This window comes from Erythrolamprus reginae, chromosome 2 (assembly GCF_031021105.1).
Source record: "Erythrolamprus reginae isolate rEryReg1 chromosome 2, rEryReg1.hap1, whole genome shotgun sequence".
In the NCBI taxonomy this organism is placed as follows: domain Eukaryota; kingdom Metazoa; phylum Chordata; class Lepidosauria; order Squamata; family Dipsadidae; genus Erythrolamprus; species Erythrolamprus reginae.
This window is the reverse complement of record NC_091951.1, coordinates 86,901,622-86,919,904: the sequence shown is the minus strand read 5'-3', so window position 1 is coordinate 86,919,904 and position 18,283 is coordinate 86,901,622. Positions and strand designations below refer to the sequence as shown.

The 18,283-nt window shown below is 42.1% G+C and overlaps 1 protein-coding gene across 7 annotated transcripts in view; it reads right to left on the bottom strand.

Moving 5' to 3' along the window:
- Positions 1–620: 620 nt before the first annotated feature.
- The window catches only part of VGLL4 (vestigial like family member 4), a 134,814-nt gene continuing 117,151 nt past the window's right edge, over positions 621–18,283 (bottom strand). For 5 of the 7 annotated variants that reach the window (XM_070738599.1, XM_070738600.1, XM_070738595.1 and 2 more), the window contains 2 exons: positions 7,458–7,581; positions 621–3,513 (listed from right to left, as the gene is read on the bottom strand). In XM_070738599.1, coding sequence (XP_070594700.1) covers positions 3,239–3,513; positions 7,458–7,581 — 399 coding nt within the window. In that variant the 3' untranslated portion in view covers positions 621–3,238. The remainder of the gene's footprint in view (positions 3,514–7,457; positions 7,582–18,283) is intronic. The other 2 variants (XM_070738594.1, XM_070738597.1) reach the window with 1 other exon arrangement.

Sequence of the window (18,283 nt, the reverse complement as noted above, 5' to 3'; positions counted from 1 at the left end):
TTTCTATAGCAGCCCATCTCAACCAGACTCATTCGTGGCTTCCTTTAGTTAGGATTTTACTTACATGATGTGGATGCTTATCTGTTGTTTGCAATCCTTTACTTTCATTCAAAAGTGGGTTTCGTTCAACATAAAAATGTTGAATGTGGAGAAGGCTGACTTGTTTATAGACACTATAAATCAAAATGTGGCTATGTTCACCCAGCATGCTCTGTCGTTGTGTGATACGTGATTATGGATTACTCTTGGTAAAAGCAGGCAACTATGGATTATTCAGAAGATTATGATTAAATGATAATTTAGTATACAATGTGTAGCCATAGGCTTATCACATTTTGCAAATTCTGTATTTTGCAAAAGAGATTGCATACCATAAATACCCCAAAGTCTTCTGAGAGGGATGGCATATAAATCCAATCAATCAATCAATCAATCGCCTTGTTAAGAGTTGAGAAATATTTTCATACATGAAAGTTGTTGTTTCATTCCAACCATCACCAGTATAACAGATATTTGCTGTGCACGTTATTTAAAAGGAACAACTTAAAATATCTTACCAAGTGACTAGGCATTGCTTAACTCAGGCAAACCTTATTTAAGAAAACACATGCTCGCAGTTGTAAGATTTAAGAGCACTTTATTGTTCATTAAGGCTACTTTTAAGTACAAAAAAAAAGATGGCCTGCCAAACCTTTTTTAAAAATTGCCAGGTGAAACAAGGCCACAAAAGAATGATATGTTACAGATTTACAAACATGGAGAACATTGTTCAATCTGGACTGTAGATCCTGTGGCTCTGTGAAAAAAAAACTTCATGTAAGAATGAGGTTAAGATCCTTTCTCCTTCCCCCTCCCGACTCTTTTGGCTTTTAAACAATAATTCTATTTTCCACGGGCTATTTTTTCTCTCTCTTCCAAATGGTTTTGTGTATACACTACACATCACACTGAGAAGATAATCCTCAGTGCATTTACTTCAAAGAACGTTGCACCACAATCAACACAAGTGTATGTCCCAAGTGTTGTGTGTTAGGACTGCAGTGATTATTTTATGCCCCATTTACTTATCACAGATAAGTAAGTTTAACTTTGTAGTTTTGAGCTTCAAAGAAATGTCAAAAGGGTTCAGTATCCACAAAGTCCATCTGCAGTCATTAGTACTTGTTAGACCGCTCAGTAGCCTGTAGCAATAACACACTAGTGGCTATTAATTGCTAATGCAGTGTTCTTATAGAATAACTGTGTTCCTGCACTTTTACTGTATTACAGACATCTACAACAACAAAAAAAGATCAACTTTTTTCTCCAGACATAAACAAAAGAGAATGATTACAATAAAGGAAAGGGAAAAATTAAATAGCTACATATCATTAACAAATTAATTGTTCCTCAAAAAAATACCTACAAATTTCTCTGTACATTCTTTACGCACAGCGTAATGATGGTCTTAAAGTTACCTATATAAAAAAGTTTTTTTTTCTGCACTTTTCTTACAGGGGTAGGAGTACTGAATGCCAAAGGCGACTGAGCATTTAACTACCCATTAACATAACCGTAAAATGTGTGAAAGGGGCGATGAAGGAGGAGCTTCTCTTGTCTTTTTCTTGCTTTTAAAAGTAGGCAGCTACACTCTCTATGGAACAGGACAAAACAGATCCTTTGCTGATCTTTTCTAAACGTGGTTTTCATTTTTACAAAAATATAAATTCTGGCCCCAGTGCTATAACGTAGCCCAAAGACTTTTGCCTTACCCTATATGCTTTCAACAGCACCTATCTTTTCAGGTAACCCACTATTAAATGGACTAGTTGTAACTGCTGGAATGTGTGTGGGGAGTGTGGGGAAGTTGTGACATTAAAAAAACAACAACAGCTGAGCCCATTACTACTAAAAGAAGTCTGTTCTTTACGCCTGCCTCTATTACCTAGTTAGTGACTATTAATACAGCAAATGAAATAAATGCAAGTAACACCTTTATAAAAAAAAGAGAGAGAGGAATGTATGGTGCCTTGGCCTAGTTTTATAAGCAGCCTCAAAAATTAGATTTCTGAAACTAGAGCGTACATGGATAAATATATTTCAGTTAAGTAAATCTGCATTGAGCAGTTAATATTGTTCCTTTTGTCACCAATGCCATAGGTAGCATCCTGAATCTCATACTCAATGGTATATATAAACTGCTTCAGTTGAGGCCTGACCAGAGGCGACTGTCCAAGGTTGCTGGCTGCTATGAAAAGGAATATCAAATACAAGTTTCAGAGTACAACTGTACCAGCAGTAGGTTTATCTAGGACTGTTAATGGGGGGGAAAAACAACACCTAGTTTTCAACGAAGGCTAATATATTTCTTACTGTCTATACATTAATAGATACCAGCTATTTTTCCATAAAACATGCATCTTTTAAGCACTATTGAACCCTCTTTAACTCAGCTCTATTCTAACAAACTGCAGTGTGGTTTGAAAAAAAAAAATGCCCATGATAACCTGTTGATTATGCAGTCCAGTTGCAAGCACGAAGCACCTGAAATCTACACCGAGAAGACCTATAACCTGTATGAGACCTTCCCCTTCCTAAGCAAATGTTGCTTCTTGTTGTTTTCAAGAAGGCAGAGAACACCAGACGCCTTTTGCCGAGCAGTTTGCCCTCAGAATAGAAGCATCCTGCCTAAAAGTTGCTATGCAACCCTAACATCCTCCAATAGTGCAAATCATACACAACAGTTCTTTTCAAGTATATACATACAAAATGACTTCCGCAAAGGGAGAAGAAAGCAATGGAGACAAAATCCAGACACAATTCTACCCTCAAGAAGCTAATCAAAGCATACAAGCATTTGGGTCAATCCACTGTACAGAATGGCTTTTTTTTTCTATCTTTCTTCTCCTCCCTGCCCCCCAATTTACTTGCGTCTACATTTCGTTTTCAGAAAGGTGGGGTGGGGTGGGTAGCAGAGTTGCATCAGAGGTTTCTTTGGTAACGGAGGCAGGGAAAAAAAAGAGTGCTACATTATTTTAAAAAAACATTTTTTAAAAAAAAATCAAATAGTTCCTGCTATCAATTTTAAGGGCATGTGTATTTTTTTTTTAAAAAGGCCCGAACACACACAAAATATGTATTGAATCGTTAATCTCCTTTCAAATCATCCCTCCCAAACACTTTTTGCTTTGAGTACTGTTCCAAGCTCAGCCAAAACAATACCGACTCATGTTTGGATGAAGAACCCGTGGTCCCGTGCTCATGAGACAACTGAAGGTGAATGATTATGATTGACCAGATGGGAGGAAGGAGGAGAAGAGGACTGGCCCCTCCTGGAAGCAGACTCTGGACTGTTGGACACACCATCCTTGGCAGCTTTGATCTGGAGCCAGGTATCTCCGAGAGCTTTGGCAAAGTGGTCATCGACTGATCCTGTGATGGACACAGAGTTTGTCACTGCCTCTGGCTCCTTGTAATTCTTGCCAAGGCTTCTGCGGAAGTGTTCTTCTACTACTGGATCGCAGGTAGCAGTAGCTATAGGGGAAAATGCAGAGGATGACTTAGAAGCGGACAAACTACTGTTTTTCCGTATGACTTTTTAAAAAATCCTATAATTCCCCTTTCAGTTGTTCTGCTTTTTAAATACAGTGGTACCTCATCTTACGAACGCCTCTTCTAAGAAACGTTTCAAGATACGAACCCGGTGTTTAAGATTTTTTTGCCTCTTCTTCCTAACTATTTTCACCTTACGAACCCAAGCAGCTGCTGCTGGGATGAAGGGGTTTCTTTTCCCCCCCTTTTTTGAAGAAAGAAAAGGGAGGGGCTGCTTGGAGTAGGAAACATTTTGCAGAGAACAACGTGCTTGCAAAGGCACTGAAAGGGTGTCTTTTTAAGAAAGAAAAGGAAGGAGGGAGGGGCAGCTTGGGGGAGGAATTTTTTTGCAGAGAACAACGTGCTTGCAAAGGAACTGAAATGGTGTCTTTTGAAGAAAGAAAAGGGAGGGGCGCCCCCCTTGCCTTTCTTCCTTCCCACTCACCCTTTAGCCTAGCCTTGCTTCTTCCGCCCACCCCCTTTAGATGCTCCTCCCTGCCCTCTGTTCGCCTCCCTTCTAAAGTTTGGGATTTTCCTGAAGGATTTGCACGCATTATTTGCTTTTACATTGATTCCTATGGGAAACATTGTTTCATCTTACGAACTTTTCACCTTACGAACCTCCTCCTGGAACCAATTAAGTTCGTATGATGAGGTACCACTGTACTGCAGTGAATTTACTTACTGTATGTACAATGTGCATTAATAATATGTGTCACTATATGAGGGTCACCCAGAAAGCAATGCACCACATTTTTTTTCTCAGCCTACAGTAATGGTACGAATGCGAAACTTTAGATATACATTATTTGAATTGTCAGGAGTGCGTGTGTAAATTTTGCATTTCTTCAGACAGATAGCGTAGCTACAGCAGGTGTTTCGAAATGGCGTCTGTAAGTGATGTACGTTACAAGCAGTGTGTCGTCACTGAATTTCTCACTGGGGAGAAAGAAACTGTTGGGAACATTCACAAACATTTGTGTACAGTTAATGGAGAATCTGCAGTCGACAGAAGTATGGTTAGTCATTGAAGACATTTTGGGGATGACGAAGAGGTGATTCGCACAGTGCAGAAATGGCTTCATGACCAGAACAAGGAGTGGTCGCGACAGGGCATACACGCCCTTGTGTCTCGCTGGAGGAAGGCCATAGAACGGGATGGGGATTACGTGGAAAAATAGGGAGCGTAGAAGAAACATCATTCTCTCTTGTGTGAAAGTTTCGTTGTGTTCAATAAATAATTGTTGAAGAAAAAAATATGGTGCATTATATAATACCCTCATATAATACCATCAATTGCTGTTTTAATGGAAATGTTTTTTTAGAATGCATTGTCCAGAATAATTTTCCATTAGGACCTATAAATTACTCAAGAGAAAAGAAAAGGAATGTATAGAATTGCCATTTTAGATTGCTATCTGAAAAGCCAAAAACAGCTGTCCCCAGCCTGAACAACCTCCACTTGTATAGACTTCAACTCCCACAATTCCCTGGGAAGGGCTATTGCGGAGAATCTTGGAGGTATACAAATTGGAGAAGGCTGTGAGAATATAAAAGTGAATAAAATTTTGGTAAATTTTTCCCATTAAAAAAAAATAGGAAATCTGAAAATCAGAAAATCAGATGATAAGTTTTAAGAAGATTCCAAAAAAGATCTAGAAACATAGAAACATAGAAGTCTGACGGCAGAAAAAGACCTCATGGTCCATCTAGTCTGCCCTTATACTATTTTCTGTATTTTATCTTAGGATGGATATATGTTTATCCCAGGCATGTTTAAATTCAGTTACTGTGGATTTATCTACCATGTCTGCTGGAAGTTTGTTCCAAGGATCTACGTACTACTCTTTCAGTAAAATAATATTTTCTCATGTTGCTTCTGATCTTTCCCCCAACTAACCTCAGATTGTGTCCCCTTGTTCTTGTGTTCACTTTCCTATTAAAAACACTTCCCTCCTGGACCTTATTTAACCATTTAATATATTTAAATGTTTCGATTCGAAGTGTTGAAACTTTTATAAAAGTTGTTGTTATTGTTATTATTATTATTATTATTATTATTATTATTATTATTAATTAGATTTCTTTGCCGCCCCTCTCCGCAGGCATTTTTTAAAATGCCCAATTCTTTCCTATGTATTTCTTTGTCATTTTATTCTAGCTAAAGTAATAAAGGCATCCATGGGTTTAATTCAGATCTAAATTAGCTGCATTTAGATCCTATTAAAATCAGTGTGAAAAGTTGGTCACAAAATTAAGTTTACCATTGCTATCAAAGGGCTAATTGTTCCACCTCCTGAATCACAAGCAGCTGCTGGGAAACAACAATGAGGGAGGGCTATTAGTCCATTATCCATTCTGCTAAGCTCCTCATGTACATTTGGCTGGCCACAGGCTGTTACTAAAGACTAGACTAGATTGGCCCTTGGCATAACCCCAGAGTGGGTTTTCTTTCCCAAACATTGCTATTTCAGTTTCCAACTTTATTTCAGTCTCCATCATTATATTAACCTTTCATCTCTTTATTATCCTACATAACTGTTTATATTGAGTATTATTGAATTTAACAAAGATAAGCTGTCTTTAAAGACACACAATATCAAATCAGTAAAAATCCAGTTGCATGGATTTATACTTTATTGATCCTGTTCATAGCTGTTCAGAGGAGCGGCATACAAATCAAATCAAATCAATAAATCAATAAATAAATAAATAAATCAGACAAAAATATAAATAATCTTCCATCAGACAATCTAGATTTTCATATACTAATAAATCTTAAAAAATTGTAAAAGGTTTAATGGGTTTCCTGATAAAAATAGGAAGATCTTAGTGAGAGTTCTCCTTTAATACATGCAGATTGCCCTCCAGTTACAAACATTTACTTAGTGACTGTTCAAAGTTATAAGGACACCGAAAAAAGTAACTTATGACTGTTTTTCACACTTAATGACTGTTGCAATATCCTCATGGTCATGTGATCAAAATTGGGATTATATTTATGGCAGTTGCAGTGTTCTTGGGACACATGATTACCTAACAAGCAAAATTAATGGGGAAGTCAAATTCATTTAACAATTGTGCTAGTAACTTAAGAACGGCAGTGATTTACTTAACAGCTGCGGCAAGAAAGATCGTAAAATGGTGGCAAAATCTTGCTTAATAACTGTCTCACTTAGCAACAGACACGTTGGGCTCAAATCTAGTTGTAATTCGAGGACTATCTGTAATTACATATTTAATTCAACTGCAGTGTACCATTTTCACCACCTGCTTAAAAATGTTTCTATTTCTGTAACTTATTACATCTACTAATAGTTATTTGGTGACCACATATAATGGATCATTGGAAGAAAAATTATGGAAGTTACTTCCATAAGTAGTAGTAGTAGTAGTAGTAGTAGTAGTAATAATAATAATAATAATAATTATTATTATTATTAATTAGATTTGTATGCGGCCCCTCTTCGAGAACTCTGGGCGACTCACAACAATAATAACAAAGTACAAATCCAATCTAAAAACACAATTTAAAAACCCTTATTAATAAAATAATCACATAACCCAATCAAACCATACATAAAATGGTAGTTAGGGGAGGTGTCCATTTCCCCATGCCTGGTGACAAAGGTGAGTTTTCAAAACTTACGAAAAACAAAGAGGGTGAGGGTGGTTCTTATCTCCGGGGGGGGGGGGTTGGTTCCAGAGGGCCGGGGCCGCCACAGAGAAGGCTCTTCCCCTGGGCCCTGCCAGACGACATTGGTTAGTCGACGGGACCCGGAGAAGGCCCACTCTGTGGGACCTAACCGGCCACTGGGATTCTTGCGGCAGAAGACAGTCCCGGAGGTACAGTAACAGAAGTTGTGGAAGTTACAAGTGTTACTTACTGCTAGACGGCCTTCGGTAACTGGTTGGCATAGCAGCCCCACATCCACTGTGCACAACCGGACAATGAGAAAGGTTACAGTTTCGATTGCTTGCAGAGGCACATGTTATTACAGACGGACGGTTCTGAGGATAAAAGAACGCACAAATCACCGGCAATTCCTCAAAGAGCTGCTTAACATTGTGGTTACAATTTGTTGTCTGAGCTATTCCTTCACAAGAATTTTGCAACACTGCCTGAAATAAACATAGGCACCAATTCCCATCTTAATAGGGAATAGAGAAAGTCATTTCAAATAATCGAAGTACAGGAACTAAGGGAAATACCATGCTGTATAAGACACACCTCCCCCCCCAACAGTGGTTGAAAATTGGGTGCGATTTATACTCTGAATGTCGCTTTTTGAAGCTTTTTTTTTCCAGCCCTATCGAGGCGCTAATGATCTTCACAGCTTGCAGTTGTTTTCATTGCTACTCCCTGTGAAGAATGTTTTTTTGCAGCCCTAAATCTTTGCAGCCTTTTTTCCATTGCTACTCCCTCTGAAGAATGTTTTTTTCAACCCTAACCAAGGAATAAAATAACATGCTAAAGCTGACCAGAATAAGTATGCTAGCCTGTTGAATATTTGGTAGACAGATTCCCCCCCCCCCCTATTTTCCTCCCCCAAAACTAGGTGCATCTTATACTCCAGTGCATCTTGTACTCAAAAAAATACGGTATGTGGTTTGGGGAAAAGCTCTAGATCCTTCCAGTCATTAAAATGCTAAAAAGTACCTGAATCAATTTAGCAATCTGTTTGGTAAATATTCAGATATCACTGCTCTATTGGATTACATCATTTACTCTAGCTATGCATTGCTATTTTTTTGAAACATGATAATGATTTCTTAACATACATTCCAGGCATCATGTAAGCCATTGTATATCATTAAAAATTGAAAAACAGTAATATATCAAATTACATACCACAAAATCAGTTGATACTTAAATAGTTAATAACCAAAAAACCTTCGGTGTAAAATTTAATATTACTTCCAGGGAAGAAATTATATTTAACTACTGCTAAATGATTTTTAACACATGGCCACAAATACAATAATCTTCATTCAGTAAAAACAGCTCTTGAGATACAGTTCAATGACAGAGCTGGTTGCCACTCCAAAAAACAATAGTAGGAATTATCAAGCAGTCCCAAAATCATAAGTGGAAACCTCTCCCTTCCTTGCCTATCATCAATAAACCAACTATGCTGAGGAAATACACTACGCAGAACAATAGCAGATGGATTGGAACATTGGATTATACTACATAACACACCAAATGGTAATATAACAGACAAAAAAGGGTTCAGGTCATATCCCAGTGAATAAAGGTTACAGGGAAAGTACAAAATGCCAAATGTGGCCTAATAACAATTATAAGACCAAAGGAGCACTGATTTAGCCGAGTGAGAAGCTCCTTGAATTCAAGAATTATAATTTTGAATTTAATGCTAGTTTCTAAGTAGGGAACGGTAGCTGTATGGTATTTTTCCCCTAAGTCACAAGGGAGCATGTTGAGACATGAATTAGAAAGTCCCTGCTGTCATCAGTTACAATTGCCTAACTTTATAGCAATTTTTTTTAAAAAAAATACACCTGGAAAAACAGTGAAAAAAATAGAAGGGCAGATCTAATTTAGGCAATCAGATAAATCTACAGAAATGTTCTTAAAGGGAGCAAAGGAGATAGTCATGCAGGATAAGAGTTTACAAGCACATATGCTGATTTATTTAATAATCTGATCATTCTCATGCTATTCTCCAAATAAACTAGAAAGGGCAGCTTCTCAGTTAGTTACAAAGTAGGATACAATAAATAGCTCACAAAACATTGGCTAAGAATTTATGTGTCTGTATTAAAAAAAACCACCCAGATTTGTGATAAATATTTTTCATGTACCAACTTCTTTTTCTTTTAAAACGAGGGCCTTTTCTCTCATCTTTTGTCGGTGGTTTAAAAAAAAAGAGATGATTCTAAGGCTTGTGTTTACTGGGGAATTGCTGGTCGGCTCAAACTTTCATTCAAATATGAAGTTCTAGAACAGTGATGGCGAACCAAACATGAAGTTCTAGAACAGTGGTGGCGAACCAAATATGAAGTTCTAGAACAGTGGTGGCGAACCAAATATGAAGTTCTAGAACAGTGATGGTGAACCAAATATGAAGTTCTAGAACAGTGATGGCGAACCAAATATGAAGTTCTAGAACAGTGATGGCAAACCAAATATGAAGTTCTAGAACAGTGGTGGTGAACCAAATACGAAGTTCTAGAACAGTGGTGGCGAACGAAATATGAAGTTCTAGAACAGTGATGGCGAACCAAATATGAAGTTCTAGAACAGTGGTGGCGAACCAAATATGAAGTTCTAGAACAGTGATGGCGAACCAAATATGAAGTTCTAGAACAGTGATGGTGAACCAAATATGAAGTTCTAGAACAGTGATGGCGAACCAAATATGAAGTTCTAGAACAGTGGTGGCGAACCAAATATGAAGTTCTAGAACAGTGATGGCGAACCAAATATGAAGTTCTAGAACAGTGGTGGCGAACCAAATATGAAGTTCTAGAACAGTGATGGCGAACCAAATATGAAGTTCTAGAACAGTGATGGTGAACCAAATATGAAGTTCTAGAACAGTGGTGGCGAACCAAATATGAAGTTCTAGAACAGTGGTGGCGAACCAAATATGAAGTTCTAGAACAGTGATGGTGAACCAAATATGAAGTTCTAGAACAGTGATGGCGAACCAAATATGAAGTTCTAGAATAGTGATGGCAAACCAAATATGAAGTTCTAGAACAGTGGTGGTGAACCAAATACGAAGTTCTAGAACAGTGGTGGCGAACGAAATATGAAGTTCTAGAACAGTGATGGCGAACCAAATATGAAGTTCTAGAACAGTGGTGGCGAACCAAATATGAAGTTCTAGAACAGTGATGGCGAACCAAATATGAAGTTCTAGAACAGTGATGGCGAATCAAATACGAAGTTCTAGAACAGTGGTGGCGAACGAAATATGAAGTTCTAGAACAGTGATGGCGAACGAAATATGAAGTTCTAGAACAGTGGTGGCGAACCAAATATGAAGTTCTAGAACAGTGATGGCGAACCAAATATGAAGTTCTAGAACAGTGATGGCAAACCTTTTTCAGCTTGGATGGCAAAAGGGTATGGGCATATACGATAGCATGCATGCCTATACCCATAATGCAATACCTCCCCCATCACATGCACACAACCTCCGCAGTGTGTGCAGGCCTCACTGAAGCCTCCGAACGTCCATTTGGCCCATTTTTCGCCATCTCCAGGCTTCAGGATGCTTTCCTGAAGCCTGGGGAGGACACAAACGGCTGAAAAGGAGGCAGAAAATGAGCTAGCTAGTGCGCATATGCGTGTTGGATCTAACACAGGGCAATGCCTCATTCAGATATGGCTCCATATGCCACTTGTTATCACTTGCTATCACTGTTGTAGAAGTTCTGAAGTTGACTGCAATTTGAGGAAGAGAGAGAGAGCAGACTTTGGTCTTGGATGACATTCCTCCCTTTCTCATGAATCAATGGTCTTACATCATCACAATAATTCTATTTTCTGTGGGTTATTTTTTCTCTCTCTTCCAAATGGTTTTGCGTATACACTACACATCAAACTGAGAAGATAACCCTCAGTGCATTTACTTCAAAGAACGTTGCACCACAATCAACACAAGTGTATGTCCCAAGTGTTGTGTGTTAGGACTGCAGTGATTATTTTATGCCCCATTTACTTATCACAGATAAATAAGTAAGTTTAACTTTGTAGTTTTGAGCTCCAAAGAAATGTCAAAAGGGCTCTGTATCCACAAAGTCTATCTGCAGTCATTAGTACTTGTTAGACCGCTCAGTAGCCTTGTAATGAACTCAAGGAATATTAAATATTATAATATTAAAAAATAAAATAAAATAATAAAAAAGCATTTTTCCCATCTATCTCCTCCAGAATTTCTAATTAAGGATTGCTCTTGCTCAAAGGTACTTTTTTGGCAACTGGACAGCTTTTTCCCTTGAGGAAGAAGAAGAAAACGTTTCGCTTCTAATCCAAGAAGCTTCATCAGATGGTGGTGGAGGGAGAGAATTGGAAGGATAGGTAGTGACAGTTGGGACTAGGTGGTGACGCAGATGCAAGGATAAGTTCTGATAGGGTGTGTGTGTCTGTCTCTCTGTGTTTGTAAGTAAGGATTGTATTTCTTTGCAATCATGGCACTCTTTGAGAGCTGTTGAGGATTCTTTAGGGGTTTATCGGTGCCCTCTGGGTCACCTGAATGAGGGTACATTTGGTTGTGGAATCTTGTTGGAACTGCTGTAAGTACTGCATTGTAAACTTGAGATAAGTGCTGTCTTATTCCTCCCCCTCTGTTGAGGAAAGGGTGTTCAATTCTAACATAGATGGATTCTTTTATCCTTCCTTCAAAGCAATGGTCCGCTATCCAACTATGACCTGGATGACTGAGAATAGGCGTTGATTGCTTACCTGAACGCCTCTTCTCGTACGGTGAGCGGGTACAGCAGTCACATGGGTTGCTCATGTCCAATCCGGTGGAACTGAGCCTAGTATTAAAAAAGCTTGCCGGATCCGCCCCTTCCCCAGAATTCGCGAATCCATAGACTAGGCTCAGTTGTGAAGCTCTTTAGTGTTCAACTCTCATTGTTAGAGGAAGAAAGATATAGAAAGGTAAAGAAGACACATATAAGGGCGGGAAGTGACTGCTGTACCCGCTCACCGTACGAGAAGAGGCGTTCAGGTAAGCAATCAACGCCTATTCTCCGTACTGAAGGAGCGGGTCCAGCAGTCACATGGGACATACCCAATAGATGGTCCCTAGGGTGGGATTAGCTTGCTATCGTGTGAGATAACGGATTGGAGTACCCTTCTGCCGAAGGCAGCGTCCGCTGAAGCGTAAGAATCAATTTTGTAGTGCCTGATGAAGGAATTTGGCGAGGCCCAAGTGGCTGCTTTGCAGACCTCCTCCAACGGGGCTTGAGTCGCCCAAGCGGCCGAGGTGGCTGCGCTCCTGGTGGAATGCGCTGTGATGTTCCTTGGAACTGAGAGGGAGGCCGACTCATAGGCCTTAGATATAGTCCCTCTGATCCAACGGCCTATTACTGTTGAAGACACTTTGGCCCCCATGACTCTGGGATGATAGGCTACAAAGAGTGCTTCTGACCTCCGAAAGGGTCCTGTGCGTTGGATATATATTCTCAGCGCTCTGGTTAGATCCAGGGTGTGCCATCTAATTGCCAAGGGATGGTCTCGTTGGAGGCAGAAGGAAGGTAGGACAATATCCTGAGATCTGTGGAACATGGAACTGACCTTGGGTAAGAAGGTGGGGTCCAGTCGCAAGACTACCTTGTCCTGATGGAATTGACAAAGGTCCTGCCTGATTGAGAGGGCAGCCAGCTCCGAAATGCGTCGGGCAGAGGTAATAGCCACCAGGAATGCTACCTTAAAGGATAGGTACCTGAGGGACGCCGATTTTAGGGGTTCGTATGGTGCCTGCGTGAGGGAATGGAGAACCCGTGGCAAATCCCAGGAAGGATACCTGTGGACCTTGGAAGGTCTGAGATTGGCTATGCCCTTGAGGAATTCCTGAACTTCAGGGAAGGATCGGAGAGGCTGTCTGCGGGGACCCCCTAGGACAGATGAAATGGCTGCCAGATGACGCCGGAGGGTGCTGGTGGAAAGTCCTTTATGGAAGCCTTGCATAAGGAAGGAAATAATTCTGTGTATGGGGATGCACAGAGGGGAGAGACCTTCCTGTAGACACCACTGGTGAAACTTGGACCACGTGTGGTCGTAGATTCGATTGGTCGAACCCCTTCTGGCCTTTAAAATGACCTCCACTGAATCGGGGTCATGACCACGCAGTTCTAGATCTCTCCTGATAACAGCCAGGCGGTGAGGTGGAACCACTCCGGGTCTGGATGGAAAGAGGCCCCCTGCCGCAGCATATCCCCCGAAACGGGGAGTCGCCAAGGGTCCTGGACGGACAGCTGTTGGAGATCCGCGAACCAGGGCCGGCGGGGCCAATGAGGGGCGGTGAGGACCTTGTGAATCACGTCCGGGAGGATTGGAATTGGAGGAAATGCGTAGAGTAGGCCTGGAGGCCATGGACTCCGGAGGGCATTGATTGCTTCCGCTCCCGGGGATGGAAATCTGGAATAGAAGCGAGGGAGTTGGGCGTTCGCATTGGTCGCGAAGAGATCCAGGATTGGTAGGCCGAATCTGAGGGTGATTTGATGGAACAGGTCTTGATGGAGGTTCCACTCTCCTGGGTCTATCGTTGCTCGGGATAGCCAATCCGCCTGGACGTTGAGACTCCCCGAGATGTGATCGGCTAGGAGCGACTGCAGATGTTTTTCCGCCCAAAGGCCCAACTTGAGGGCCTCCCTCATGAGAGCCTTGGATCTCGTGCCTCCCTGTCTGCAGATATGGCTTTTTGTGGCAATGTTGTCGGTGAGAATGAGAACGTGCCGGTTGGGGATGCGAGGAGAGAAATGCTTCAGAGCCAGGGAAACGGCTCTTAACTCTAGCCAATTGATTGGCCTGGAAGCTTCCTCCGGGGACCACGTGCCCTGGGCTATCATCCCCTGGGCGTGGGCGCCCCATCCCGATAGACTGGCATCTGTGGTGATGACAAATTGATCCGGGCACCTGAACGGGGATCCTTTGTCCATGGCCGGAGACTTCCACCACTTGAAGGATCTGCGAACACTCAGTGGGATGACAATGCGTCGATTTGAGTTGCTGTGCCCCGATCTCTGAAAAGGCAACAGGAGCCACTGGAGTTCCCTAGCATGAAGGCGAGCCCAGGGAATGATGCCTATGCATGACACCATCTTCCCCAAAAGGGAAGATAGAGTAACTATGGATACTGAAGCATTAGATAAAATGCTAGAAATTAACTCCACTATACTGAGTTTTCTCTCGGGAGAGAGAAAAACCTGGGAGGATTCTGAATCAATAATGGATCCCAGGTGAGAAATGGATGTGGAAGGTTGGAGGTGACTTTTATCAAAGTTGATGGAAAATCCATGGTCCTGAAGGACTGACATGGTGACCGAAAGGTCTGTTTTCACTCTCTCTAGGGAGTTCCCATGAATCAAAATATCATCAAGATAACATAAAATGTGGATGGGAGACGCCCGGATATAGGCCGCCAGGGACCCCAAGAGCTTTGTAAAGACTCGAGGGGCCGAGGAAAGGCCAAATGGCATCGCCCTATACTGGAAATGCCTGCCTTGAAAGGAAAAACGTAAAAATTTTCTGTGGCATTTGGCTATAGGAATGTGAAGGTAGGCCTCAGTGAGGTCTAAGGAGACCATGAAATCTCCCGAATGAATGGCGGCCAAAATAGAAGACAAGGAGTGCATCTTAAACTTCCTATATTTGATGAATAGGTTTAGTTTCTTTAAATCCAAAATAGCTCTCCAACCTCCGGAGGACTTTGGAACCATAAATAGGATGGAGTAAAAACCTAGGCCCTTCTGATCGGAAGGGACCGGTTGAATGGCTCTGATGGACAATAGATGAGAAATGGCCTCCTCCATACGGTTACAATCTGAGGATGACCTGGGAGAAGGGCAGGAAATAAAACGTTTAGGGGGAGGAGAAATAAATTCTAAAAGAAGGCCTGATTGAACAGTGTCAATGACCCAAGGGTCCTTGGAGGTGAGACGCCAATTAGAGGCGAAATGAGCTAGGCGACCCCCTATGGGAATGGAGGTAAGATTACCATCTAGGTTTTTTTGAAGCCCTGTTAGAGGAAGCTCCCCTTTGGAAGCGAAACCCTCTACCCCTGGAGTTCCTACCTTGGGAACGAAAGCGGGGGGAATACTGACCTGGAGATCTCTGATAGGAAGCCGCTTGATCTTGCTGGCGCCCTGGGCGACGAAAGGACTGCGTTTTGGTAGCCTTTTTTGTGGTTGGACCCAAAACTTTCTTCTTGTCCGTGGTCTCCGTGAGGAGTGGATCCAGAAGATCACCGAAGAGAAGGTCGCGCTTTAAGGGGCCCTGGGATAACTGCCACTTTTGGCGAACTCCCGCTTGCCAAGGGCGAATCCATAGGAGTCTTCTTGCCGTTGTAGAAGCTGCAATAGACTTAGCAGAAAACCTAGTAGATTGCAAGGTGGCATCAGCCACGTACTGAGCAGCTGCAAAGACCTTGTTGAAGTCTTGTTGACCTCTCAAGTCATCGGGAGGAATATGCTGTTGAAGTTGGCGAAGCCACAGCAGCGTGGCTCTGGAGAAAAAGGAAGCCGCTGCAGAACTTTTAATGGCCCAGGAATCAGCGGTGAATCCTCTTTTGAGCATTTGCTCAATGCGCTTGTCCTCTGGGCGGAGGACTTCCTCCGCCTCGCCTGGCACAGCCGCTGCCGAGTGAAGAATCTTGACAGGTTCATCTGGTTTGGGAAAGGATAGAAGCTCTTCATAGGAAGAGGAAAGTTTGTACAACTTTCTATCCTTGGTGGAGGGATTAAGGCCAGATGCTGGAAATTCCCACTGTTTGAGTAAGGCATCTTTAAACAATTTAGGCATAGGAATTACCTCGTTATCCTCCTGTTCCTCTGTGAAGTAAGGTAAATTCTCCTCTGGGGGATCAGTGGAAGTGGAGGATTGTTTCTCCTGGGCCGCTAATCCCGTAGAAATTCTAGCTTTGAGGAGGAGAGATTTGAATAATTGAGAGGGAAAAATAGTAATTGGAGGAGGAACCTTTATTTGGGATTCCTCATCATCTGATAAGCCCTGAAAAGCATCCTCATCATCCTCTATATCCTCATATTCATCCTGGGAGGAATCTGAATCATCCTGAATAGGAGCTCTGACCGCTGGGGAAGAACCCAAGGGGCGGGAGGAGCGAGAAGGAGGAAGAGGTAAGGGAGGCTCATTGATGGTGGAGAGTTTGGCATCAATGGCTTTGGACAGCACAGCAAATATAGACTGGAACTCAGGAGGTAAACTGGAAATATCAGCAGAAATGGCAGAAGAATTCCTAAAGGCCTGGGATGATCCTGGCTGGGGGGAATCTTCAATAATATCTGGTTCCTCTGGACCTATGCCCCATAGGTTAGGTTGGGGTCTGTCTAGGTTTGGCTCATCCAGAGATAACACAGGGACCCCAGAAGGAGGTAGACTAGAAGCCTCTGGGGGGTCTTGACTACTGATTACTTGGGCCTGCACTTTCAAACGTTTTGCTGATTTGTCATGGATTTTTTGTAGGGCTAGGTCCCTTCTCTTCTCGGCCCTGGTGACCTTGGTCGAGGGGCGGGCCCCTGGAGAAGAGGAGGAAGAGGCCTGGGGGATACTAGTAATTTCATCGCCTGTAGGCCTGGCCTCTCTGGGACCTTTAGTTGTGCCTCTCTTGGGAAAAGTAGCCATAGTCTGACAATTAACAGAAGACAAGGCTGAGCCAATAACTGAATAATAAGGAGAAGAATTTCAAGGACTTCCCAAGAGGAATGGATCCTGCTTCGAGGCCTCGAAGCTGCTGAAACTTGAGGACAATCTGGGCAAACCCAGAGTTCGTGCCCCCAAATCCAGCGGGGCCAGCCTCCCTAAACTTTGTAATTAAGTAAACCAAGGCACTCTGGTTGGAGGCTTAGCCGGTGGAGAATTTAGCCTGGGACCCCCAAGGCCCGCTCCGGGATCCACGCGGTGGACTGAGGCCTACGGGGCTGGCAGGAGGCCAACACGAGAGGCCTAGATTTAAAAAGGGCGCGAAGGCCTTCGCGCCGAAAAAATCGCCCCGTAAATACTTAAAGGGGAAGCGATCGACTAAGTCCAGGAGACTAGAAGGCGTCTCACTCCGCAGGAGGTATTTCTTAAGCCCTTAAATATTTTGTATACAATAAATAATCAATAATTCAATATATAAATACTTGCACCAGGACCTCCAGGCCAAAGGATTAGAAGAATCCACAAGCGGCCGCAGGAATCGTAACCGGCAAAAACCGCCGGGGGAAAACGAAACCGCAACTTCTCCCAAGGAAAAAAGCCGAGCCGCTTTATTTTTTTCTTTTTTCTTTTAAACGGCTGGCGCAATTAGTGCAAGTAAATGAATAAAGACAATAAATCTTACTACTTTTTGAAGGAAAGATCGAAGGGAAGGTGTTAGAATGTTGAACGAGCTATCACAATACAACCGCAGGATATGCGAACTGAGCGAATTCTGGGGAAGGGGCGGATCCGGCAAGCTTTTTTAATACTAGGCTCAGTTCCACCGGATTGGACATGAGCAACCCATGTGACTGCTGGACCCGCTCCTTCAGTACGGAGAATCTCCAGACCTCTCTTCACTAACAACTGATGGACCAGCAAATCTATTTCTGGATTGTTGTCACTTCAAACCTTATCAAATATTGGTTGCTGCGAAACACTTAAGAAGGCAAGCATGTCCAAAAAACCCAAATAAACCAACCCCAACTTGGCTACAATCCTCCCTTCTCAGGTTAAAATCTTTTGCAGATATTTTATATAGTGTTTGTTTGGATCACTCAATCACTTTTCAAATTTATGAAAAGTTGAGTTAACAATAACAACATAAATCCACATTTAACAACTGCTAAACATTGATTTATCTATTTTTTGAAGAATACTTTTTTGAACAATACAGTGGTACCTCTACTTACAAACTTAATTCGTTCCATGATCAGGTTGTTAAGTAGAAAATTTTGTAAGAAGAAGCAATTCTTCCCATAGGAATCAATGTAAAAGCAAATAATGTGTGCGATTGGGGAAACCACAGGGAGG